Genomic DNA, 27,309 nt, shown 5'->3' on the forward strand with positions numbered 1-27,309 from the left:
AGAAAATCTGTGATTAAGTTCCAATTTCGTATCCTTTCAGAGCTAAGTCTGAATTTTAATTAATATTTTTTCCAATATCCTGACTCAAGTATTTTAGGCTAAAGGAATTATTGAAAGATTGACTAGCAGATTTTTGATGTAGTAATAAATATTTATGATCTCCTGACTGTATTTTTATATTATTCATTGACTAAATTCTTAGATCTCTTGCTTCCATAGACCAGTAATTATGGATATCAAGTGCGACTTTATGCTTTCTCTATGTCAGTTTCCTGAGTAGAAGTCAAAATGGAAATGGTTTACAATTACATGCCTTCAACAATCATTGATTATTGTTTATGTAGAAAAGTTAGCATGTCTGTGTAACTAAAATAGAAAATAAAATGTACCCAAAAAAGGCAGCAACAACTAAATATGCTTTCTATGTTCTAGATGTCAGCTAATGAGCCAATTGCCCCACCCATACTTGGGTCCGTTCAAATTACCCATCCTGATTTCAGTTAATTGGGATACATAGTCTTGTTCCTACTAGTTCTATCTTTTGGGATTTATGAAAGCCAGATTTCCAAAGCTTAAACATCTCGTAAAATACCTTAAACTATTTTTGTTCTTTTTTTCCTGTATTTATTAGATATTTATGACCTCCAAGTTATATCCCCCAATGGTCCTCTTTTGTTGCTTGTTATTTTGTCTGTCTTTTGTTCTGATTTACTTCCTTTACACTTGGGCAGCTGACTAGCCCATTCAAATATATATAATTCTATATTTGGTTGATTTCTTCATGTGGGCTACAAGTTGTATATAAAAACTAGACTAATGTGTCATCATAAAATATCATGTATGTTTGCATTATGCCAAAATAGCTATTCAGTGCAGGCAGTCAAAATGTGAAATTAGGTAAACAAAATTCCAAATGATTAACTTGTAGTTAAGAAATGCCGGGGCTCCTGGGTGGGTCAGTCGGTTGAACATCTCTGACTCTTGATTTCAGCTCAGGTCAGGATCTCTGGCTCCTGCGATCTAGCCCCCAGGGCAAGTGCTCAGCTGCAGGGGGAATCTGCTTGTCTCCCTCTCCCTTTGCCCCTCCCCCAGCACACACTCATGCAGGCATGCGCTCAATCTCTCTCTCCAAAATAAATAAAACAAATCTTAGGAAAAAAAAAAAAAAGAAGAAGAAGTGCCAAATAAATAGATCAAATGAATCTTGAAATTTGATAAATTTATATAACCAAGCATGCATGTAGTTAGCACACAGGCTTGAAGGTAACCCCAAACCTGGAGATTGACACAGCTCTGCTACTTTGCAAATATGGTACTTAGTGTCTTTAAGCTATGACCACTTCTACAAAATGGGGATAGAATATTCTCCATCAGGTTATCTCAAAGATTAAATGAGATTAAATCTCTAATGGGCTTGAAAGAGTTTTGGGCACAAAATTTTACTATTCTTAGCACATAAACAATAGCTATTATTACTAGTGAATTTGGTCATTGCTCTGTGACCTCCCAAACAGTATTTTTTCAGTAGAGAGGATTCAATGGACTGTTTTTGTATTATTCAAACCAAAAAAAAAATCAAGAGGCTCTGTAGAACTTTTACTTTTCATTTGATTAATCTGGGACTGTGTGGTTGTGATTCTTGCATTTTACTCTGACTTGCAAAAACTTGAAATAACATAAAGTGCTAACACTATAATTATAAAATTATTACTAGATTTGAGTTTAGAAAGCAAGAAATTTTCATTGTTTCTGACTGTATTTGACTGGAACATAAAATGTATTGTAACCTTGAGTGAGCAAAATAACATAGAAACCTGAATCTGTTCACGTAGATGTATGTTCAGTGGTGGTGGTAGAGGGAGGGACAATTTAAAATCTTTGAGGAAAGGTCCTACTCTTGATTTCCACTCAGGTCATGATCTCAGCGGCTTGAGATCAAGCCCAGGATTAAGCCCCAGTCCAGTTCCACACTCCGCAGGGAGGTTGCTTCTCTCCTTCTCCCTCTACCTTTGCCCCCCTCCCCCACCCATCATGCGCCCTCGGGAGAACACTCATTCTCTCTCTCTTTCTCAAAAATAAATAATTAAATCTTTTTAAAAAAATACAATAAAATCTTTGAGGACGATTCTCTGCTAACTTATTCCAATCAGTTTCAGTATGGTATAATAATTGTAACATTGGGAACAGCAGGGGATTATATTGTTTTTCTCTGTGCCATTTGTCTGTTGTATCTGAGAATAGAATAATCTCCCCTTATCTGCAGGGCAATTGCTGCATATTTTCCTGAAACTCCTGGACTAGTGACATTGTTCATCCCTGAAAGAGTCTGGGTACAGCGTCTGGCACAGGGAGGATCATGGGGAGGTTCACACCCAATGGAGGAAGTCTTAGATGTCTGATATTAGAAGATACCATATTGATTTCCCCTTCTCTCCACATAAATCAAAGCGATAGTAACCGTCTTTCCCTGGATGCCAAATGTTTAGTGCAGCCAAGACAAAATTTTCTCCTCCCCTTTGCCATGTGTTTGAGGGATTTTTAATTGGCAATCTTTGGTGTATATGGCCCCACGAGCAGACTGACTTCTTGATACTTGTATAAAATATTGCTCTTTCAGAAACTGAAATTGGAAATAAAAGCGTCCAAGTTCGAACGATCAAAGTCTGTCAGTGAAGACTCACATCTGCCAAGTCTGTTTTCCTCTTCACAAGTTAGAAGGGCTCTCTCATCAAGCCTTGGACCCGTGTGTACGCAGCATACACTCGCATTTTTAGCATGGCACATACGCTCTCTCTGCCAGCCATTTTATGAAACTCGGCGGCTTAATGCTACAGCAGTTCAGACGTCCATATGGGAGAAATATTCTGGCAGCCCTCATTTCAGCAAAGCAGCAGGGGCTCTGCCGTTTTTCACACGAGGGGAGTCAAGGAGGAGATCAACAGCCTCTAATGTTCCAGTACCAGTTAGGGATTGTTGATTGGCTCCCAGCGAAAGCACCAGCCAGAGCACGTTCCAGAAATACCATACAGGGTGATAAAGATCTAGGGGTGAGAGCTTCCTTGGCCGAACAGCCCCCCAAAATAGACATCCCCCACCTTCAGTCTGGATGCCGGAGACAACACCCAGCTCACCCTGGAGCAGATACTCTTTTTTTACGTTTTTTTTTTTTTTTTTTTCCCAAGCACAATTCAAGGGAACAACGCCGCAGAGTGTTATCTGGCATCTTGAAATAGGTTATTTCCCCCTCTTCTACTGTCAGTTTCACAGTATCAAAAACTAAATTCTACTTTCCTTTGACTAAAAAACACTGCTTCTACCTTCTTAAAAGCATGTATGGGTCCGTCGGTCAGGTCACAAACCTTTGAAACCATCTGGCAGAAGGCAACAGTCTGCGATGAGATGGATGTCCCAGGCCTTTCCGTCTCTCCTTGTTACTCTTTTTTCTTGCTCAGTCAGAATGGCTGGCTGTCCACAGCTGTGGGTTGAGTAAACTGTTGGAAAGCATGTCCACGCACATTCCTGGCTCCCCCCAGCCAGCTGTCCTCCATCATTTCAGGGGAGGTTTTATAACCTTTTGATACTGTGTTGGAGTAAGTTCAGAAGATAGGGATGCTCCTGCTGCATTGGCCCCAAGGAGCCATTTATGTAAAAAAAAAAAGACTCATGCTCGTTCAGGAATACCCTTAACGCTATTTGAAAGTAAGCATGCAATTTGCTTACTGTCCATATGAAATGACTATTCCCTACAAGGTACTTCTGTGTTTGAATTTTCAGAGGGGGTTTGTGTGTGGTTGAGCGTGATTGTGCGATGCTTTTGCCCTCGTGTGTATCTCTAACACACAGGAGAGGACAAGGACTCGCTCCATTTTTATCTTACTTTCATAAACTTTCATTTTGTCAAGGTTTTAAAGTATATTTTTTAATTCTTTTGGTTTGATTTTCTTTCTGTGAAATCATAAACTCTCTTTAGATGCAAGAACCCATTTTCATTTTATAGGATCCCTCTGACAATATATTTGTCTTTTCTCTGTTTAAAATTCATTATATTGTTTTAGAGAAATGACAGGTTCACTGACCATTTCATGTTACTGAGTTAAAGTGAGCAAGCTATTTAGAAAGCCTCTGCTCTTTGAAGCTTTGCAAAAAATGGTATTTTATGCTTTCTTTTTGCGTCTTTACTTATAGCTTTAATCTGAATTGTTGTTTCATCTTTGCCCAATCAGCAAATAATCAGTGCCTTTAAATTTTCTTTTCTTTCTCCTTTCCAACAAAGTAAAATGCAAGTATTTAAATTTATCTTACCACAAAATGCCAAACACAAAGGAAATGTAAATAGATCGCTGGACTAATTCGCATCTGCCAGTGAATAATTGTTGGATGTGTGCTGATTAGGCACAATTTTTTTTTTAACCAAGCTTTTAATTAGGCATCTGCACCGGGTCACAGAAATGAAATTATAAAATGTGATTAAGAAGTCTTTCATTCTTTTGGGAAATAAGGGGCTATGCCACCATCTTGGTATCCTTTTACCCACAGTTAAGGGTGTTGTAATCACTGGCTGCTTTTGTAGAAGATCAAGGAACCCTGGGGCAGGCCCCCAGAAGCTTGTCACTTACCTGTTTAATGGCACCACAGAAGTTTCCCAGTTGCCTCATAGGAGAGCTTTCCACATTCCCACAAGATGTAGGTACTCTTAAAGCTGCACCTTCCACATGATGTTTTTCTGGCTTTTCCATTTTACATGAACAGTAACTAGATCGATGAAAGTGAAATTGCTTGCCCAAGATCACACAGCTATTGAAATAATTTATGCCTGTGCTGATGTTGCGGGATGGTTCCTGAGTTTGGTGGGTGTCAGTGCCCTGTCAGCTCTGTCTCAGCCTTCTCAAAGCCTCCTTCCAAGCAGCCTATTTTGGGGGGCTGCAGGAATTTCACTGAGTTATTGGTGGATTCCCCTGTTTGCAATATTGGCTTTACCACTTTCCTCCATTAACTTAACTAATCAAAAGAATGTTGCAGTTCATCTCTCTGTTTTCATATTAAGGAGTTAACATTTTTGTCCAGCGTTCATCCTGATAGGATCTTAGGTGCACAAAAGACTCCTCGAGTCAACATATGTCCTGGACTGTCGTAAATTCTTAACATTTCTGTGGCAGTCTGGAGTTTGATTTTTAAATCTCACCTAATTATCAGAGTGACTTCAGAGAAGTTATGTAACTTCTAGGCTCGGTTTTCCTATGTATAAAGTATAGGTAACAATGCCTATTTGATATAGATAGGTAAGACGGGGTTTGTAAATGCCAGATAAATATTATGTGTATTAAAATTTCTAAGTCACTATGATCACAGATATTTGAGGTGCTGTTGGTATGGGTAAGTGGATTGACGAGCTAAGCTGTCAGGAAGACTAGCACACAGGGAAAAGTAATTAATAGTCAACAATAGGAAGTGGCCAGAAAGAAGGTCAGAAAGGTGAGACCAGCCTCCAAGGGTAACTAGGCATTTGTTAGAGGGGACAAGCCTGGGGAGAAGCAGGAGGTTGCAAAGAACAGAGCACATACAGGGGCATGGCTGTGAGCTTGGGCAACTGAGTCACAGATAGTTTGGAAAGAGGCAGGAGTTAATGAAAATATAGACCAAGAGCCTTATGTGCTGTGCTAGACTATTTGGACTCTATTCTCTTTCTATGAACAGGCACCGAAGGATGTTAAGTAGGAAAAATAACTCAGGAAATATAGAAGATGAGTTGCCAGGGAAGCAGGTAGAAGGCAGGGCCAATGCTTTGCAGCCAGTGACACTCATGTCTTTGACCTGCACAATACTCACACTCTCTTAGTTCCTCATGTCTTTGACCTGCACAATACTCACATTCTCTTAGTTCCTGAGCCAATACTGACCAGAGGAGGGGTTTTATTAAGAATCCCATGTACCCCTAGAGGTCTGTATGGAGTAGGATTAGGGAACTCAATAACCCCACAGGCTCACTGTATCATGTCGTATACTAAGCTTCCCTTTCCTCCTTCCCTTGTCTTTTCTGCCATGACATCAGGAAGGCCAGCTAAAAAAAGTGTTGCAGAAGTTCCTACAATAGATGGTAAGGTCCTGACCTCAGGTGGTGGAATTAGGAAAAGAAAGGAAGGGACCCCTTGCAGACATAGCTAAGAGGTAGATCCAGAGCCTTTGTCAGAATTTCAGTGTGAAAAAAACTACCTTAGAGATCATCTGGTTCAGTCTTCTCTTTTTATAACACTGTGCCTGAGTCACAGTAGTAGTTGAGTATAGTAAATATTTGTTGAATAAATTAATGAATAAATGAGGGATAAGACCCAGAGATGTGTTGACAGCACTGATTATTAACATACCTAGCATAAGGACATAAATCTCTTGACACCTAAGTCAGTGCTCTCTCCATAGGCCACACTTGGTTTTAGAATGTTAAAGAAAATAATAATAAAACATTATCAGAACCTTCTTTTAGCTCTATGGCTCAATTCACTTCATTTTCATTCACAATGTGACTTAAAAGGTAGCATATCAGAATTAATAAACTAAGGCTCTTCTGATGAAGGCATTTTGTCCTACCTCTTATACCTTCATAATCTGAGTATTTATTTTTGGCATTTCTGCATAGGCATTCCGCAATGTGGCAAAGTGAGAAAGGTCTGGAGAGAAATACTCAAGGCTCTTTGTGTGTCTGGTATAGCGCGATGCTTCCCTTTGGAGAATAAACTATATTAAGGGCAGTTATTTTCAATTTAATTGAAGTTTTGAGTAGCACACCCTCACAAGTATATGTCAAAATTTATTATGTTTGGGGAGACCGTAGAATAGAATGAGAATGAATATTCAGTATTATAATAAAATTTCCTATTATGATAAGATTTATATGATTATTATTATTATAAAAAACACAAATATAAGATTCAGAAAAGAATGACAGGTCAGTCAAATCTTATTGGCTAGAGACAAACATCAAAAAATAATAATTTTTCAACGTAGAGTGCATGTAATTAGTGGGATGGGAGTAGTGGGTGAGATTTCTTTTTCTTTTAGCAAAAAAATGTAGATGACTTGGCAAAAACACAATTCTGAAACAATAAAGGCAGCAAGGTCAGCTATGTAATCTATTCCAGTTTTCCTCTGATTAAATCTTTCTGTCCTTTATTCAATACAAATATATTCTAAATACCTGAAGAGTTCCAAACATAGTAATATTACTCTACTTATTTTGTGGGAGGTAACTTGGAATAGGTAGAAAACTCCCACAAAGGAATAAAGTCAGAGATGAGTTTGTACTGACAAACATGAGATTATAGCAATCGGAGCAGGAATAATAGAAGATATCTTTGAAAAAAATGAAGGAAAGAATGAATCATTTGGGATGGAATTACACCCAGAAAGGAAGTGCTCCTGAGGGGAGAGGAGTAGCAGAATTCAAGTAAAAGGCAAGGAGCAAGTTGTAAATTGTGAGCAGTTAAGAAACAGGCATCACAAGAATGGGAACTTACTGGGTGGTGAAGACAAAAATAAGTTGGAAAGCCTGCTGGTAAAGAGCGTTAACCAGCACATCTAAAGGTTGAGTAGTTTGAGCTTAATGGAGGAGGCTACGGGATGAAAATGGAATGTGAAGGAAGCAATTCTAGTCTCGTCCAAGATGGTGGCTAATGAAGGTAGACAGCAGGTGGTAAGTAAGAGAGGCTAAAAAGGAAGCCTCTGCACACCACCGTGACTCAACAAATGTGGGAGCAGAAGAAAGAAGTATAAAAATAACTGCACTTGAAGCAATGCTTTATGAAAAGCGCCCTGCTTTATCCAAAATAATGAAGTACCCAAGAGGTATCTGGTAGTGTATTTTGATTCCCATGAGTAAGAGAGAGACCAATTATCTTGGCACGGGCTTTCATACAGGCCAACAGTTTTCAACTTCTGCTTCATCAGCCTGACTCTCCTTCACTGTCACTTTGAAATCTCTTCATTGGAAATCGGGTCCTTATGAGACCAGCTCTACTGGAATCCCAAGCTCATCAGTCACTCCAAATCTGACCCAGAGGCCCAAGGTCAGAAGTCCCAAAACATCTGGCCCCAGTAGGGCCTAAAGTGAATGGTCACACAGGAAACAGTGTAAACTTGCAGGCAAGATGGCAATGAAAATGTGTGCTTGGCTTCCGAAAGAAATGCACCATTTTATTTTTATGGAGAGCCCTTCCTTGGTAAAATTAAAAGTGTTTTCACAAGCATGATCTCATTCTCACAGTAGCCGTGTGAAAGAGGAAATGGAGGAGATATTTTAATTCCCATTTTATAAAAGAATAAATTGAGAGGGGGAGAGATCAAGTGACTCTTTTCCCAATTCTCCCTCTTAAATAGGCCAACGGGGCTTGAGCTAGAGCCAGTTTTCCTAATGACGTCTCTCTCTCTCTCTCTCTTTCTGTGTGTGTATTCTGAAGCCCAGTCTATCCTAAGACTTGGCATGGCACCATCAGATGGCATGTACCAGGTGGTTCATATTTTTATTTCACAACATATAAGTGACATTCATACAGCACAGTCTATAAATATCCTACCCAATTAGTTACTATCTGAACAGGCAAATGTTTGCTTACAGATCCATCTACAATTGTGGAATGACACAATGTCTAGGCATCTATACACATTTTTTTAAGTGAGCTGTTGAGCACTGTCAAGTTGTTAGTTTTAATCCTGTGATAACTGACCACAGATCTTTCACATTCAGAAAGCTTCTGCACGGCTCCATAAAGATACCGCTTTATCACTGCTTGCTTGATGACTTGAAAAATTGCTCTGAATGGAAAATATCCATAAATTTTAAAAGGCAGTCTTACCAAGTCTTACCACAAATAGTTCTCATTCTGTTTCTAAATAGCAAGATCACATTAAAACTCAAAAATAGATAACATTAATCACTATAATTCAAATAACTACTCTCTAGACCTGGCAGGGAACCTTGAGAGCTTAGTTCTTTTTTCCTATGAATTTCTGGCATAGCATGCTTGGGGGTGGGGAGTTTGTTAACAGTATTTAAAGTTAGGGAAAGCCTTAGCGGAAAGTGGCATTTGTTGCCTTCCTATCTTTTATCTGCCCACTCAGAAACCCATACTCAACCTTGATTATGACTGTGGTGGGAATAACTTGGTGGGACTGTGCTGATTTTTATAAAAGGATAGAACCAAGGACAGATAATAATTACTGAAATAGCAGTCATCCTTTGCATAACAATTTGCAGCTTACAAACCTTGTCACCTGCACAATCTCATTTGTTTTTTCGCATAGAACAATACGTTGCTATTATTATTGTTCCTCATTATTGTGAAGAATGTGAGTCACAGAGGATTTAAGTTAGTTTTGAAAGTCACACAGCTAGGAAGTGATGGAGCTGGAAATTGGACCAAAGTTTTCTGACGCCCTATCCCATCTAATGTCAGCTGTACCATGCAACCTCCCAAACCTACCAAAAATGTTGGGTCAAGAATGGAGGTAGGCAGAAAAGTAGTCAATCTGTTTAAAAAAAAAAATTTTTTAAGGACTAGCCAAATAGGTAAAAATGAGGAAATGAGATATACTAAAGAGGAAACCCAAATGGCCAATAAACATATGAAAAGATGCTCACCCTCACTAGCAATCAGGGAAATGCAAATTAAAACCGTGATCACACCCATTAGAGCAATGAAAATTAAGTCTGAGAATGCCAAGTATTGTATCAGATAGGGAGCAATGAAAATTCTGATATATCAGAAATGGGAGTGTAAATCAATTTGACCTATTTTGCTAGCCATTTGCCATGATAGAACAAAGTTGAAGAAGCACGTGGTCTTGGCCCAGCAATACAACTCCAAGGTCCATACCTCAGAAAAACTCCACCGCAAGTGGACAAGGGCAATGGAAGTAGATTATTAGCAGAATTATCTTTAGTAGCCAAAAATTCGCAAGAAGCCAAGCATCTATTAACATAAGAATGGACAAATATTAATAAAATAGTGATGTAGCCATCCAAAAATAATCTGTTGCAATGAAAATTAATGAACTAGAGGTAAAAATAGATAAGTATCACAAATACATTTGGAAGGAAATTACAGAAGATTAATATATATACCATTTACAATGATTTTTAAAATGTGCAAAGCCATCTTTGGGGGATATTATTATTTAGGGATTAAGTATTGCTTAGGGACATTATTTACAGTTACATAGATTGTCATAAAAACAAAGTGCATGTGAATAATGCAGGACAGTGATTATGATTGGAAAGGTCAGTAGGTGAGAGAGAGGTGCTAGCCGGGACCACAGCTCGTATGTTCAGTGTTCTCATCATTGAGTTGGACGGTGGTACACGGTATTTATTATTCTCTCAACCTTGGAATGTGTAAAATAGATGATCCTAACTAAAAGTAGAAGAGGCAGGAAGAGAAGAAAAAAGTGTGTCTGGATCAGCTACTTCAACAGACCCGTTGAAAATGATGCCAGAGAGTCCCCGTTTGCCGTGGTCTGATGACAATCACAGCACCAGAGAAAGGATGCTCATCCCAACTCAACCCTCGTCCTGCTCCAAAATCCACCATTACACCAACACCCTTTCTGATATACATAATTGAAGTGTGAAGTTCCGTCTAACCAATAACGGAGTCTGTGACATTTTCTAGAATCACACTTAAGCTGGATCCCAGAAAATGTTTGTTTGACTTTTCTGTCTTTATATCTTTAGCACTTTAAAGCAGATCTCTAGCATTTGGGAGGAGTGAATGTTAGTTAACTGAGTCTATGTTGTTGAAAGCATTTTACTCAAGAATGTTTTATTCATAGAATTATTTATTTTAGAATGCATAGAGTGAAGTAATCATTTCATATCAGACACCTAAGAAAAGCTAGAAAACTAACTCTGAAAGTTCAACTCTGTTTTTACATTTTTGATGTTTGCAATTCTGATGGGCAGGGATGTCTCAGAATGAAATCCTTAGCCATTTACACTACCCACTTCAGAATTACCCCAATAAATTAACGTCTGCTGAGTTACTCATTTGACAGTCTGTGAAAACATGTCTTTTATATCCCTCATACACTCCTCAGCGTAGTCAATCACAATCTCAATTTGCAAGTTCAACTCTCAAATATTATGGTTGGTGAGAATAAAAATATCCACTCATAATAGAACAGTTCTCTATAAATAAAATTGTTATCCATACATAATTGAAATTTTTAAACAATTATCTCAACATGTTTTTTCTGTATCCTAAGGAGGAAATATTATTTTTCAGAGTTTTTATTTTATAATGAATAATTAATATTCAGAATATTTTTAACATCCTAAAGTTACCTTCTATCCAGTGGACTTCTGTAACTCTACGAAAATTCATTGGGGAGAGAGGACAAATGCCTTTTTCAAGAAGATCTACAGAAATATTAATTAATCTAAGATCAGAAGATGAGTTTATGGCAGCCTCTTGTTTGAAAGCCAGGGCCCCAAATCCCCTCTATCCTAGTTTAGCAATAGTAAAATTAGTAGTGGTCCACATTTACTGGGCACTCACCATGTGTCAGACACAATACCAAACACTTACCCTGCATTATCTTATTTAATCCTCACAACAACTTTACAAATGAGGAACAGTGGCTCAAAGCAGGCATGTCACTTGCCCCAATCACATATCTGCTAATTAGTAGAGCCAGGATATGGACCTGGGTCCCTGATCCCAGAACTAGTGCTCTTGACCTTTACTTGTGCATACATGGAGCCTTTGTAAACACAACTTACCATAGATGGAGAAAATAAATGGGCGACATGTTTCCTCTTCCATGAAAAAAAAAAAAAGTAGCAGTTGACTCGTCAAATTAGACCAAGAAAACCGTGTACCGAGCTTTTACATACAAAACTTATGACCACCACTTCTCAATAGTTTGAGAATTCCATTAACTGAATTGCACTGAAGATTGAAATGAAGATGAAAAAGAAGCATAGAATGTGTGCTTCCTCGAGGTCCAAATTCTTCCAAACTTTTCTTTCTGAACACAAAGCTGTTTCTGAACTCCAAGAATAAACACATAGCATTTTTTTTTCATCATTTGATTATCGTGTTTGTTGGCAGACCTGTTGGTAACCTTGAGTCACCTACAGTGAATTTAAATATTATTCTAATTGATTTCCTTCCTGCTTACCGAGAAACAGAGTGCCTCTTTTACTAGTCTCATTAATAATTCCATTTCTCTATGTCAACTTTAATTGAACTTACCTCATGTTGTCAATCTCTTTCTTTTTTCCTTGCAGGTGATGTCATTGTCTATATTAATGAAGTTTGTGTCCTTGGACATACTCATGCAGATGTAGTCAAACTTTTCCAGTCTGTTCCTATTGGTCAGAGTGTCAACCTGGTATTGTGTCGTGGCTACCCTTTGCCCTTTGATCCTGAAGATCCTGCTAATAGCATGGTGCCACCCCTTGCAATAATGGAGAGGCCACCTCCGGTGATGGTCAATGGAAGACATAACTATGAAACATACTTGGAATACATTTCTCGGACCTCACAGTCGGTTCCAGATATAACAGATCGGCCACCTCATTCTTTGCACTCAATGCCAGCTGATGGTCAACTAGATGGCACGTATCCACCACCCGTCCATGACGACAATGTGTCTATGGCTTCATCTGGGGCCACCCAAGCTGAACTTATGACCTTAACCATTGTGAAAGGGGCCCAGGGCTTTGGCTTCACTATTGCCGACAGTCCTACAGGACAGCGGGTGAAACAAATACTTGACATTCAGGGATGCCCTGGCCTGTGTGAAGGTGACCTCATTGTTGAGATCAACCAGCAGAATGTACAGAACCTGAGCCATACAGAAGTAGTGGATATACTTAAGGACTGTCCCATTGGAAGTGAGACTTCTTTGATTATCCATCGAGGAGGTAAGATAAACACTACCCACTAATAAAATATGCATGTAAAATAGTAAGATGTTACAATACTATCATAAAAAAGGAATTTCCCCAGAGTTGAATGAAATCATACTTCAAAAAATGAAAGTCAAAGAATAGGAGAGAAAAACTAGAGTCCAGAAGCAGTGGTTTGGTTATTTTTGTTTTTAAATTTTGAGAATATATATTTTCTTCCTATTTTATATTAAACACAGTAAAAGTAGTGCTTTCTGTCTTACAAATGTATCTTAGTATGAAGTTGGAGGGTAAAGCCTAATCCGCAAATATATTTGGTTTATATTCCAAAAGTTCATTATATATCGCTTATAGAGATCCCAAACTGGTTTCCCATTGACTTAATCAAGAAATCTAGATTCTTCCAATCTAGTCAATGCTCTGTATTGTGCTTAGGATTCTAGTTAGCAAGTGGAAGCTGGTTCAACCCCTGCCAAGTTCAAATGTAGTCTTATAATCCCCATAAGGACCTTTGGGAACTGGTTGCCACAGAAAAATCTTTTCAGAGTCATGAATTGGGATGCTTAGGACACTTCTTCCACTAGGAAGGTTGTCCTCCAGCAATAATTTCTCATGGTGCCTTCCATGACCTGGGAAGGAAGTAATGGAACCCAGTTAGGGCTGAAGTTCTAAGCTGGGTGTTCAAGCTGAACTATAGAAATCGGAGCAGTGAGGAGGGTGGGAGGACCTCTGAGTCCGGGGGGTTTCCTCCCTTCTACCTTCTGGGGAAGGAAATGGGGCTAAGTGGAAGCCCTCCTTCATTCCTCTGCTACTTTGCTCTTAACTGTCAGTGACACTAGGGAGAGAAATGAGGGGAGGGCCACAGACAGGAAGGATACTTGAAAGGAGTATAAAAGAAAAGGCTCAGCCTAAGTCCTGGTTTTCTGCTTCCCAGTTCTGGGACTTGGGACACTTAAAGTCCAGGAGCCTCAGAAGCCTTGTCTGTTATATTGGGATGATAATACTCCTTAACCTGGTAGTCGTGTTCTTTATATCGAATGGCCCACAGTAGGTGTTCATGAAATGTGTGTTGAGCATAAAGGAGCCCCGAAGTTCTAGCTAGGGTGGGGCACAGGTAGCAGCACTTTGAGGAACTCAGGCGTGAAGAACACACATGTGGCCAACATATGTGATTGTCCATTCAGAGCACTAAAAACAGCCTGAAAACCCTGTCAGTTTGAAATGCAAAGGGAAGCAGTCAGAGCTTGAAAGAAGCACCTTTTATGATTTATTTGGCCCTCACTGCAGGTGTTTCCACTTCAAGGAAGTATTTACATTATTGATTCCCTGTGTGAAAGTGGACGACAAATACTAGGCATTTTTTGAGCAACACTGCATAAAGTATTATGTCCCTATATTAAAAAGGAAAATTATGATAGCAGAAATCTTAAATTTGACCTTCTTAAGGCGTTGTTACAGAATAGCTCTCAAATCTTTATAATTAAATATTGACAGTGTATTTTAATTTCTCCCATTGCTTGTGTAAGATTAAAACAAATATTCTTAATTAAAGTCATATCTTTGTAGCATGCAGCTGAAAAGCAAATCTTTGTAACAGATTCTTGATATTAAAAGGTATACTGAAAATCACTGTATAGTATAGCCATTCTATGAGTCACAGAAGCAAATTTGGATACATATCCTACCTATATAATGACTTCTTTTTAAAGGCATGGCATAGCAGGAAAAAGTACTTTGAAATCATATATATATGATATATATATATGCCCACTATCAGATAGACAACCCTACACTTGCTCTTTTTTTCCCTTTAGTTTTCCCACCTTTCCTTTAATCCTCTGGGATGTCACCTTTTATTTGCATTTTGCTTGTGTTTGGGGTTAGGAATTGGTTTTTATTTTGTGGCTGGTGCAGACCTGCAGAATGTAGTACCCTGTAATGCTTAAAGTACTTCTAGTCAAAAACCTCTCATGTTTCCCCAAATTCCCACAATTTGCATTCATCCTCTCTGAAATTATAAGGAACTAATACCATGTTTTTGTGATGAAATTTTTCACAATTATTTTGGCTATTCTAGATTCATTCCATTTTCATATAAATTTTAGGGTCATCTTTTGCTTTCTCTTATTATAGGCTACTCATAAGTGCTCATAGCCTCATTCAGATACGTACAGACCTTCAAGAGTAGAGTCACATGCCTGGGTCCTTCTATCAGAATTGTGGTTCTTTGTTTTAATTATTTACGAGGATTTTTAGTTTTTAAAGCAATAATATACATGGTTTAATTTTTTTAGACAGTGTCTGAAGAGGTATCCAGTGAAAAATAATTCTCTTTCCTGTCCCAGACTGTCAGTGCTTTTTTCAGAGGCAGACATGTTTTTTGAATATATACTTCCAGAAATGTTGTGGTCCTAAGGAGCACATGCATGAATATAGGTAGTGTTGTTTACTATAAATGATACGATATTATACACACAAATGTCTAACTCTTGGTTATGAGGATATATTTCATTTTTAACACACACTACTGTGAAGTAACTTAGATAACATAAAATTAACCCACTTAAATTATATACATCATTAAGTTTCACTAAAATGGTATTTTTTTGTGTAACAGCCCCCGTAAACATAGAACATCCATCATCCATCATCTCAAATTCTCTCAGCCCCGGAAAATCACTAAGATGCTTTCTGGATAGTTTTGCCTTTCTGTAAATTTTTCATAAATGGAATCATACAGGGACACCTGGGTGGCACAGTAGGTTAGGTTAAGCACCGGGCTGTTGGCTTCTGCTCAGGTAGTGATCTCATCACGGTTGTGAGATCAGTGAGATCAAGCTTGCATTGGGCTCTGAGCTCAACGCAGAGTCTGCTTAAGAATCTTCCTCTCCCTCTGCCCTCCCACTTGTGCATTCTCTCTCGTTCTCTCTCTCGGAAATAAATAAATAAATCTTTAATTCAATCAATCAATCAATCAATGGAATCAAACAGTATATAGTCTTTTACCTAACATAATGTTCCCATGATTCCCCAATGCTGAAGCATGTGTGAGCAGTGTGTTTCTTCTAATCACTGAGTAGTTAGTGTTCCATTGTATGGATCTACTGCTTTTTAAAATCCATTCACAAACGGATGGACATTAGAGTCGTTTTCAGGTTTTGACATTCATAAGTAATGTTGCTGTGAACACTTCGATGTAAGTGTTTGTATGTGCATATGTTTTTGTTTTTCTTGTTGAGATACCTAGGAGTGATGCTGCCGACTTATGTGACAAATATATATTTAAATTGTTAAGAAATTGCCACAATGTTTTCCAAAGTAACAGTACCATTTTACATTCCCCACTAGTAATGTATGAGGTTTCCAGTTTCTGCCCATTGTTGCCCTAGTCGGTAGTCTTAATTACAGTCATTCTAGTGTCTGTAGAATGATAACTTTTTTGTAATTTTAATTTACATTTCTCAATTTTGTATGTGTTTACCACATTCTCATGTGTTTATTAACATTCATATATCTTCTTTGATAGCATGACTACTCAATATTTTGCCCATCTGAATATTTATTGGGCTATTTATCTTCTTATTATGTTGTTAAAGTTCTTTATGTATTCTGATTACATGTCTTTCCTAAGATATATGGTTTGCAGATATTTTCTCCCAGTCTGTGGCTTGACTTTTCATTTTCTTAATGGTTTCTTTTGAAGCATGGAAGTTTTTAATTTTAATGAAGTCCAATTATTCAGTATTTTCTTAATATGGATTATTACTTTGGTATTTTATCCATGAAATCTCTGCCTGACCCAGGGTCACAAACTTTTTCCTGCTTTCTTTTAGAAGTTGTATAATTTCACCTCCTGCATTTAGATCTCTAAACCATTTTAAGGTCACGTTTGTGGATAGTGTGAGATAAGAATTTAATGCATTTTGTTGGATATGGGTATTTAATTGTTCTAGAACTATTTGTTGGAAAAAAAAAACTGTCCTTTCCTCTTGGATTGTCTTGTGGCACTTTAATATTTTATTAAACTAGCATGAATGTGAAGTTTATTTCTAGACTTTGTTCTATTGATCTGTATGTTTGCCCTTCTCATAATGCTGTACTTTATAGATTCCTTTAGCTTTTATATTAAGTCCTGAAAGTGTGACTCTTCTAACTTTTTTCTCCCTTTTCACAATAATCTTGGCTATTCTACATTCTTTCCAGTTTCATATAAATTTGGGGATCATTCTTCTTATTTTATTTGTTTTAAATAAAAGGACTGTGGAGATTATGGTGTTGCTCAAATATACAGAACAATTTGTGAAGAATTGCCAAGCTAACGCTGAATCTCTCAATTCATAAATATGGTATATCTCTCATTTATTTGAATCTCCTTCAATTTCTTCCAGCAATGGTTTGTAGTTTTCAATGCTCAGATCTTACACTTCTTCTGTCAAACTTATTCCTTTCTGTTTTATGATTTTTGACATTATTGGGAACAGAATTATTTTCTTAATGTCATTTTCAAATTGTCATTTGTGAATACATAGAAATACATTTGGTTTTTTTTTTTTTTTTTTTTGGATCTTGTACATTGCAACCCTGTTACGCTCACTTACTTCTGGAAGTTTTTTATAAATTTCATAAGATTGTTTACATAGATTATTATGTTGTCCGATGGTAGAGTTTTATTTCCTCCTTTCCTGTTTATATGCCTTTGATTCTTTTATCTTGCCTTATAACACTAGCTAGACCTCCAATATGATGTTTCATGGAAGTGATTATGAGCAGACATCCTTGTCTCGTTGTCAGTTGGGGAAAGCATTAATCTTTGACCACTAAGTATGATTTTAGGTGCAGGTTTTTTATGTGCCCTTCATCAGGTTGAGAAAGTTCAGGTGTATTCTTAGTTCGTTGAGAATTTAAATAATCAACTTATTTTGGCTTTGAACAAAAGTTTGTTGGCTTTTTTTTTTTTTTTCCTGAAACTTTTGGGTTTTTTTTTTCCTGATCATGTGGGGCTTTTTTGTTTGTTTTTTTTTTTAACCTTTTATTAACATAGTGTTGCAAAGCCTGGGAGACTCAGTCTGCCTTTGGCTCAACTCATGTTTACAGGGTCCTGGAATGGAGTCCCACATCGGGTTCCGAGCTCAGCAGGGAGCCTGTTTCTCCCTCTGCTTGCTGCTCCTCACCTGCTTGGGCTCTCTTTCTCTTTCTGACAAATAAATAAAATCTTTTAAAAAGTACAGTGTTATACATTACATAATTTAATTTTTTTTTTACTCCTTCTGCTGCTGTGCCCCAACTGCTTGTGCTCTCCCTTTCACTCTTTCTGACAAATAAATAAAATCTTTAAAAAAAATACAATGTTATACATTACATAATTTTACAAATTTTTTACGGAAGGAGGAGCATAAGGAGAGAGAGAGAGAGAGAACCTTTCAAGCAGACTCCACGCTGATTGTGGAGCCCACACGTGGCTCAATCTCATAACCCTGAGATCTAGTCTGAGCCGAAATCAAGAGTTGATGCCCAACTGGCTGAGTCGCCGAGGTGCCCCTATACGATTTTTAGATGTTGAACTAATTTTTGCATTCTGAGATAAGCCCATTTGTGGATAATCCTTTTTGTAGGTTGCAGACTTTCGTTTGCTTGTATTTTATTAAGAATTTCTGAACCTCCTTGGGGAGAGATTTTTCTTTAGTTTTCTTGTCACATGGTGTCATTGTCTGGCTTTTGTGTCAGGATAATCCTGGGCTCATCACATGAGTTGCAAGTGTTCCTTCTCTTTTTTCTGAAAGAGTTTGTGTGGGGTCGATATTAGTTCTTCCATAAAAGTTCAATAGAATTTACCAGTGAAGCCATCTGGGCTGGGTTTTTATTTGTAGAAAGACTTTTGTTTACTAATTAAACTTATTTTCTTGATTTAGGCCTATTCCAAAATTCCAATCTTCTTTAATCAGTTTTTGGTAATTTATTTACTTTCAGGAATTTTTACAGTTCATCTAAGTTGTCGAATTTGTTTGCATAAAGTTTTTTTGACAAAATTTCATAAAATTGCTTCCTAAGAACCAGCTTTGAGATTCATTGTTTTTCTGTTTTTTATTTCAGTGTGTTCCACTCTGATATATTTGCTTGATGATTGATTTACTTTGCCTTGCTGTCTTCAAGCTTAGATGAATGAGTCTAGTCCTCTCTTTCTAATAAAAACATTAAAGCTATAAATTTCACTGTAAGCACTTCTTTAGCTTAATTTCATAAATTTTGATATACTGTTTTCTTTTTCATCCAGTCCAAGGTATTTTTTAAATTTCCCTTATAATATCTTTTTTGATGCATAGGTAACTTAGAAATGTGTTATTTAGGAGCGCCTTGGTGGCTCAGTGGGTTAAAGCCTCTGCCTTCAGCTCAGGTCATGATCCCAGGGTCCCAGGATGGAGCCCCGCATTGAGCTCTCTGCTCAGCAGGGAGCCTGCTTTCTCCTCTCTCTCTGCCTGCCTCTCTGCCTACTTGTGATCTTGTCTGTCAAATAAATAAATAAAATCTTTAAGGGGCGCCTGGGTGACTCAGTGGGTTAAAGCCTCTGCCTTCAGCTCAGGTCATGATCCCAGGGTCCTGGGATCAAGCCCTGCTTCAAGGCTCTCTGCTCAGCAGGGAGCCTGCTTTCTCCTTTCTCTTTGCCTCCCTCTCTGCCTACTTGTGATCTTTTTCTGTCAAATAAATAAATAAAATCTTCAAAAAAAATTTTTTTTAAATTTTAAAAATTTAAAAATAAAAAAAGAAATGTGTTATTTTTCAAACATTTAGGATTTCTCAGTTCTTTTTTGTGAATTTCTAATAATTTTTCCTCAGAGAAAAATATGTTTTGTATTATTTCAGTCCTTTTCATTGTGTTGAGACTTCTTTCATGGCCTAGTTCCTTTTTTTAACGTAAAAATTTATCTTAGAGCAGTAAAATATATCTCCTTATTTTCAATAGCATATTTAATTGGATACCCACTAATGGATATTTTGGTTAATTTTAGTCTTTTTCTGTTATTAAAAAAAAGTCATGTGTCTTTGCACATCTATCTCTGCAGAAGAGAGTCAATCTACAGTGTAGATTTATTCTTTCTTTCAACAAATATTTCTTGAGTGTCTAATATGTATTGGGTACCTTTTTGGCACTGAAGATAAAGCAAAAAACAAAACCAACCACATTCTTTTACTCATGGTGTTTTGTTTTGTTTTGTTTTTCTGAAGGAAAGAATGAAAGGAGGAGGAAGACAAATGAAAAATAAATGCCACATAAATATGCTTTTTGTTTACTTATTTCATATCTCCCTTCCCCTTAGAATTTTATTCCCAAATATTAATTTTATAACCAGTTACTTTACTAAGTTACCTTAATTGTTTCTCAGATATCTTTCAGTTCATTTCATGGAATTTGGAAGCATTCAATCACACGACCTACAAATAAGAATCACTTTGCCTTCTCCTTTTCTATTTGCATACCTCTGATTTGTCTTATTTAATACATTTGACTGTTACTTCATGAATACTGTTAATTAATAGTAGAAATTATGGAAATTCCTGTCTTATTCCTGGCTTAAATGAAGCTGTCTCATTTTACACAGTTAACACAATGCTGGCCTTTTATTTGAGATGAATATTTACCATGTTAAAGAAATACCCCCATTCCCATTTCATCAAAAATGGATAGTGAATTTCATCAAAAACCAGGAAAAAAAAAAAGGCAATTACAGAGATGATCAGTATTCTCCCTTTTGATTTGAACACTATGATCAATTGAATTAAGAGATTTATTAGTATCGGGGTGCCTGGGTGTCTCAGTGGGTTAAAGCCGCTGCCTTCGGCTCAGGTCATGATCTCAGGGTCCTGGGATTGAGCCCCGCATTGGGCTCTCTGCTCAGCAGGGTGCCTGCTTCCCTTCCTCTCTCTCTGCCTGCCTCTCTGCCTACTTGTGATCTCTGTCTGTCAAATAAATAAATAAAATCTTAAAAAAGAGAGAGAGAGAGAGATTTATTAGTATCGAACTATCCTTTCATTCCTGGAGTAAACTGTATAATCTTACAATGTTCTCCTAGTTTCTATTTCTTTATATATAACTTTGCACCAACATTCATATATGAGATTTTTCTGAAGTTTTCTTTTTTGGCTTTTGTTTTGTTTTGGCTTGTTTTTTACAGTTAAGGTTTGCTCTCAGAGTGATGCCGGTGTCATAAAAGCAATCAATAACAGTATTTCTATCTCTGCTCTAAAACAATCTAAGTAACATTGAATTTATCTATTTTTTGAAGATACAATACACCTTTGAAATGATCAGGTTTCAGTGGGTTGACTTTTGTGTTTGGTCTGGTTTGGTAAAGGGGAATAATACCTTTTACAACTTTCTCAAATTCTTCCATAGTAATTAATCTTAGAATTTCTATCTTGGCTGGACTCAGTTTTTATCATATATATTACCCTATAAAATTGTCTCTTTTATTCATTTTTTAAAATGTGTTTAAATAGAATTGAATTGGGTATTTTCTAATTTTGTCTTCATAGACAAAATTACTAAATACTATGAGTATTTCTATTATTCTCGTTTCTTATTGGTGTTATTTTTTTTATGAGTTTGGCTAACATGTTTTCTATATTAATGGCTCAAGAAACGTATAGTTTATTTATAAATAATTTGTTGGCTGAGACACAACCTAGTAGGTATAAGGACTCATTATACTTTCTGCCTAAGGAGGGTGTTATTTGATGTCTGGAATAAAGCAACTCCAGAGTGATTATTGTAATCAATCCTTGTCATGTATTGCCGTCTTATTTATATGAAAATGCTCAAAGTCCCCTACTTAATTTGTGAACCTTCCATAAACTGCAGCTAATCCGTATTTGAAAAATTTCCTTTCTCCCTCTGGAAAACATGATCCCAAAGGTTTTCACTAGATCACAATATTCTCTTCATATCCTGACAATGTAATAATTAACGAATATCAGCAACATACATCTTCTCTTTCTTTTACATTGAAGCAGAGCTCAGAACATTTGAGAGACAGCATACACTATATCAGAGCTGTGTTTGAGGGCAAAGCATAAAAATTAGGAACTTAGAGAATTGTTGTCAATGTAGAGAATTCTTCCTTTAAATTTTTGAAAAAACATTATCAGACAAAAACATTCTATCACAAGTTTTAAATTGCACAGAGAAAATATTAAAGCAAAACTGTAAGAAGAATTGATATTTTTAATGTTGCTAACATTTTTTCCTTTTTTTGTTTGAAATAGTTTTTTCTCTGATTTATTTTTTGCTTATTTTTTTATTATGTTATGTTAGTCACCATACAATACTTCATTAGTTTTTGATATAGTGTTCCATGAGTCATTGTTTGCATATAACTATGGAAGGAGCCGGGATGCCTTTGAACAGACAAATGGGTAAAGAAGATGTGGTCCATATATGCAGTGAAATATTACTCAGCTAACATTTTTTCTAATTTTTTTTGTTCGTTTACGAAGTTTCAAATTCACATAAAGTTATGAGTATAGTATGCAGAACACCATATACCATTTACCCACATTGCTGGTAACATTTTGCCCCATTTGCTTAGTAATGTGTGTGTGTGTGTGTTTCTGGACCACTGAAGACCAAGTTGTGTAAGTCATATTCTTTTATACCAAATACTTTAATATTTATTTCACATCACTACTTCTTTGGAGAAATGTATAAGCAGCTAATTAGTTAAGGTTATAAAAGATACTTTAAGGAAACACTTAAAATTTTAAAACTACCACCACCACCACAACAAAGACTTTAGAAATTACTAAAAGAGCATCAATATTCACCAGTAATAAGGATCAGATATAGGACTCTTTTTGGAAGAGAAAAGCATGAGTTATTTGAAAAGAGTGCTATCCAGAGAGATAAAGCAAAAATCAAAGTGGATATCCCATAATCAATATCATGTAATCCAACTTTCCACGTGATGTCAGCAGAAAAGAGCATATATGACACAGCAAACCAAGTAATAAATCCACACCATTAGGTGAGAACAACCTTGGCATCCTGGCTGCTGTATTAACAAATATGTCCTGAATTTCCAAATAAAAAATCTGTTTCTCATTCACATGATTTCCAACACATGTTTTCCTGTATAGCAGATTTCCTGGGCAACTCTACTCCACACAGTGGTGCAGGTAACTAGGCTTCTTCTCTCTGGTGGATCTCTATGCCCTAAGGTCTTGAAGTCCCCCACTGGGTCCTCTCTAACCAGCCGGTGTACATCACTTCCTCCCGTATTTCATTGACCAGAACCCAGCTCATTAACCACAAAAAACTAGGAAATATGGTATCCCTGTATGCCCAGAAATAAAGGAATGGTTTGCTGTCTTGCATGTTGTAGCCGTTCTGCTTTTGATATTTCTTATATGCTGTCTGCACCTTGACCTGCATATCAGGGACATATAACTACCAATTATGTGAAAAAAAAATGAAATATTTTTTGTAACATGATATTGTAGTATGATTCATTGTAAGCTTTTGAGGTACACTCAAGCCAGTGGTGTATGTTTTTTAAATTCACAAGTTCTTTTCACATTTTCTTTCTCAACTCAACTTTCATGGATAAAGAAACTTAGACTCAAGTTTCAGTAATTGGCCCAAGTTCAGTGCATTTGTAAGTAGGCAGGGGGATGGACAATTTATGTCCTCAAATATAAGAAGTGTGAATAATTATCAGTGAAAAGGATGGAAAATGGCATGGCTCTCATGAGATGTACACCATATAGGGAAATTGTTGCACAGATGATCCATAGGGTGAGAGAGACAGGATGCTAGGAATACTTGCGGAGTTGTTATATTAGAAATAGCAGAAATAGAATTCAAATATCTATCTTCTGACTATATTAGAATTCCCCAAATGTTATGAAAAAGTTTTGATGGGTTTTGCTTGGATATGTAGGATTTACTCACCCATGTGTTTACTCACTTCATAAGTATTTGTTGAGGACCTGCTGTGTGCTCAGCACTGGTTTATGTGCTGGAAATATGTCAGTAGTCAAAACAAAGTTCCTGCCTCAAGAAGCTTACCTCCTAGGGGGAAATTAGTGATAAACAAAGAAATACGTGTTAAGTAAGTATTTGTTAAATAAACAAAGAAATACATGTTAGAGATAAGAATGAAGAAAAACTAAGAAACAAGGTAAAGGAAAGGAGCATGATGAGCAAGAGAGACCATTCTCTTTTAGAAAGAGTAATCAAGCAAAGTCATCTGTGAGGTAATTTCCAGGGAAGAGCTTTTCAAGCAGGGGGAAGGCCCTGAGGCAGGACTGTGCTTGATATAGACAAGCAACAAGAAGGAAGCTCCTGGGGCTAACCCAGAGCAGGGAGGAGATGGAATGGCAGAGGAGGTCAGAGAGATTGTCTGCGCTATAGGGAGGCAGATTATGTAAAGTCTTGTGTGGCTGTGGGCCATGGAAAGGACTTTTGATTTTACTTTCAGGTGATATGGGAAGACTTTGGAGTTTTTGAGCAGAGGAGTGAGAAGATATGACATTTGAAAAGGCTCACTGTGGCTGCTGTGCGAAAATATACTGTGGGTGGCCTCAGTCAGTTACGCGTCTGTCCTCAGCTCAGGTCATGATCTGGGGGTCCAGGGATCAAGTCCCACATCAGGCTCCCTCCTCAGCAGACAGTCAAATAAATAAAATCTTTAAAGAAAAGAAACTGTAGGTAGACAAGGATGGAAACAGGTGACAAGAATCGGCTTTCATGGCAATCCAAGAGAGAGATGAAGAGAGATTGAAGGAAGGCAGGAGTCGTAGGTGGTTAAAAAATGGATTCTGAATATATCTCAAAGGAAAAGTAGTGAATTCTGATTTGCTGATGAATGGAATGTGAGATATAGGAGAAGGACAGGAATCAAAGACTAAAATTTTGACCTAAGCAACTGGAAGAACAGAGTTGCATTTTCCTGATATGATGAATATGATGGGTGGAAATGCTTATGGAGCGTTGTGGAGAGATCAAAAGTCCAACTGGGGACATGCTGAGCTTGAGATACATGTTAGCTCTCCAAGTGATGATGACTGGTGTGGACGGCATTTAAAGCTGGAGACTGAATGAGAACATTTGGGGAGTGAGCACAAATCAAGAAGAGAAGCATTCTGAGGACTAAGGCCCTCCTAAGCTTCAACTTTGGAGATCAAAAAGAGGAAGGGTGAGCAGTAAAAGACTAGGAAAACATGACTTTGAAGAAGGAGGAGAAATAAGAGGGGAGTACTGGGAGCCTTATGGAGGAAAATGTTTCAAGGTGGAAGGCGCGAACAATTATGTCAAGGGCTGAGTAAGATAAGGCTGAGAATTTAACATTGCATTTAACAATAGGATCAAATATCTTGAGTTAGTAATTGAAAAAACACTCATTTTTTTAAATTTAGTTAATGAATTGGGGAGGAGTTGACATCGGTGTTTTTGTCACTTGAAAACAAAACTTCTTTCATATTTGAACCTGCAGAGAACATTTATTTCCATGTACTGGGATTTTATACATAACCCGAGGAGGAAAGTACACTTTCTCCTTTCTTAATTATACTAGATTATTTTATTTCTGCCATCCAACTCGTGTCAGGTCAACTTGTCACCAAAAGAACTAACATTCCTATTTGTTCTCATTTTTAGGTTAGTGAAATGTGTCTTGTGGTAGGTTCCAAAAAGAGGAGCTATTATACTTAATATTTTAGACTTCATCTGAGGGCTTTTAGGGAGAGGAGAGGAAGCCATCGATTATATCCAAGAGATTCCTGAAGACAAGTGACTTCTTCAGTTCTTTATCATAAAGTTCAAGTATCATAAAGATAAAAATCTTAGAACTGTAGACTCTCTTTAACCCAAAAGATACCCCACTCCACACCAACCCACACCACTATTTTTCTAAGTTAATATATATATATACATACATATAATAAGTAAATATAAAATAAAATATAAATAAATAAAAATAAAAATATAAAATAAATAAATGTATATAAATATATATATAAATATATATATAATATAATATATTTTTCTAAGTTAAAGCTTGTTGTTACAGAGCTTACCTTAAATGTAATGGGTAATAACAGATTGATCCTGTAAATTATCTGTCAACTGTGCCAGTTATTTGACTGTAAAACCTGCCATAGAGTGTCTTCACTCAGGAAAAGCATACAGGCTTACTGGCATGAGATAATGAATGACTCATTTAACTAGAACCAACATACCAGATTTCTAGTATAATATGAGCTTCTAATTCACATGGCACGTTTGAGTGTGTCACTTAGGTTTTCTGGCCACCAGCTTCCCATGGGCAAAATGAAAATAATTGTAATGTTCATACCTCTCAAAGACTAGACAGTTCTCAGTGTTCCTGAATCATGGGCTTATTTGCATTCATTACATTATATACATTCATTAGTTGGGGACCCCAGGAGAAAGGAGTTGTAAAGAAAAGTTTGCTTTTCATATATTAACCTGTAAACATATTTCCTACTCCCTTCTAATCCACAGTGGTAATTTCCTTGAGCTCACAGCCCAGAAGTTTACTAACCTGATACAAAATTCAACAGTAGCAAAATCAAGAGCTTTCAGAGGGAAGAAGGAAAAAAGCAATGATGATTATTAGCCAACAGTTCTGAAGTTACAGGGAGATGATCAAATTTATTAGTATACGTTCAGTCCATTCATGCAAATTGGTTTTTATGTGGGGGGAGAGAATCTTAGTGTCTTTTCACTGAGTCTTTTCAAAAAAGTTATCAACTCCAATCTAAAAATGACCAGTATACAGTAAAGTTACCTAGTAAGTTTCAAATTCCCCTGGTTCTATAAATCTTGAAATTTTAGTATCCCCCCCCCCCACCAAAACAAAGCCAAACCACATTCCTCACTATCTGCCATTATGATGTAATAAATTATACTTAGGAATTATGCCAATCATATAAGAAATGTGCTTCCAACCTGCTAGTTGTTTATGCATGAAAGCAGAAAGTTAAGTGGACTGAGTGCAGTTAAAGTTATGTGCAAGAGAATTCCAGATAGTAAACTTAAAAAATCTTGCCACAAAGACTAATGAATCACAGGACTTACATGTAGGCTCTTACTTGTAGAATAAATGAATAAAATCACCTACAGCATTATCTTGCTATAAAATACAAAGTCGTGTTCATTTTTTCATATTGCAGAATATGAAACTGTAGACTTATAATGAATATAAATTCTACCAAAAGTGCAAATGAAAATAATTGTAGTTATTATACCATATTAATGAAAGTTACGCTAATTGCCTTAAAATGTAAAGAAAATGTATTGTTTTGCCTCTCTTCCTAATTAACGTTATTTCACAATGTGTGGTACATTTATGGAGAATTTTGTAATGCATTAGATAAATCAGTTTTACATTTCC

General features: G+C 36.8%; 1 protein-coding gene across 7 annotated transcripts in view; it reads left to right on the forward strand.

Moving 5' to 3' along the window:
* The window catches only part of MAGI2 (membrane associated guanylate kinase, WW and PDZ domain containing 2), a 1,351,061-nt gene that overhangs the window by 1,101,207 nt on the left and 222,545 nt on the right, over positions 1-27,309 (forward strand). For all 7 annotated transcript variants that reach the window (XM_032873261.1, XM_032873263.1, XM_032873262.1 and 4 more), the window contains one exon: positions 12,278-12,916. In XM_032873261.1, coding sequence (XP_032729152.1) covers positions 12,278-12,916 — 639 coding nt within the window. The remainder of the gene's footprint in view (positions 1-12,277; positions 12,917-27,309) is intronic.

This window comes from Lontra canadensis, unplaced genomic scaffold (assembly GCF_010015895.1).
Source record: "Lontra canadensis isolate GAN:19392208 unplaced genomic scaffold, GSC_riverotter_1.0 scaffold48, whole genome shotgun sequence".
Classification (NCBI taxonomy): Eukaryota; Metazoa; Chordata; class Mammalia; order Carnivora; family Mustelidae; genus Lontra; species Lontra canadensis.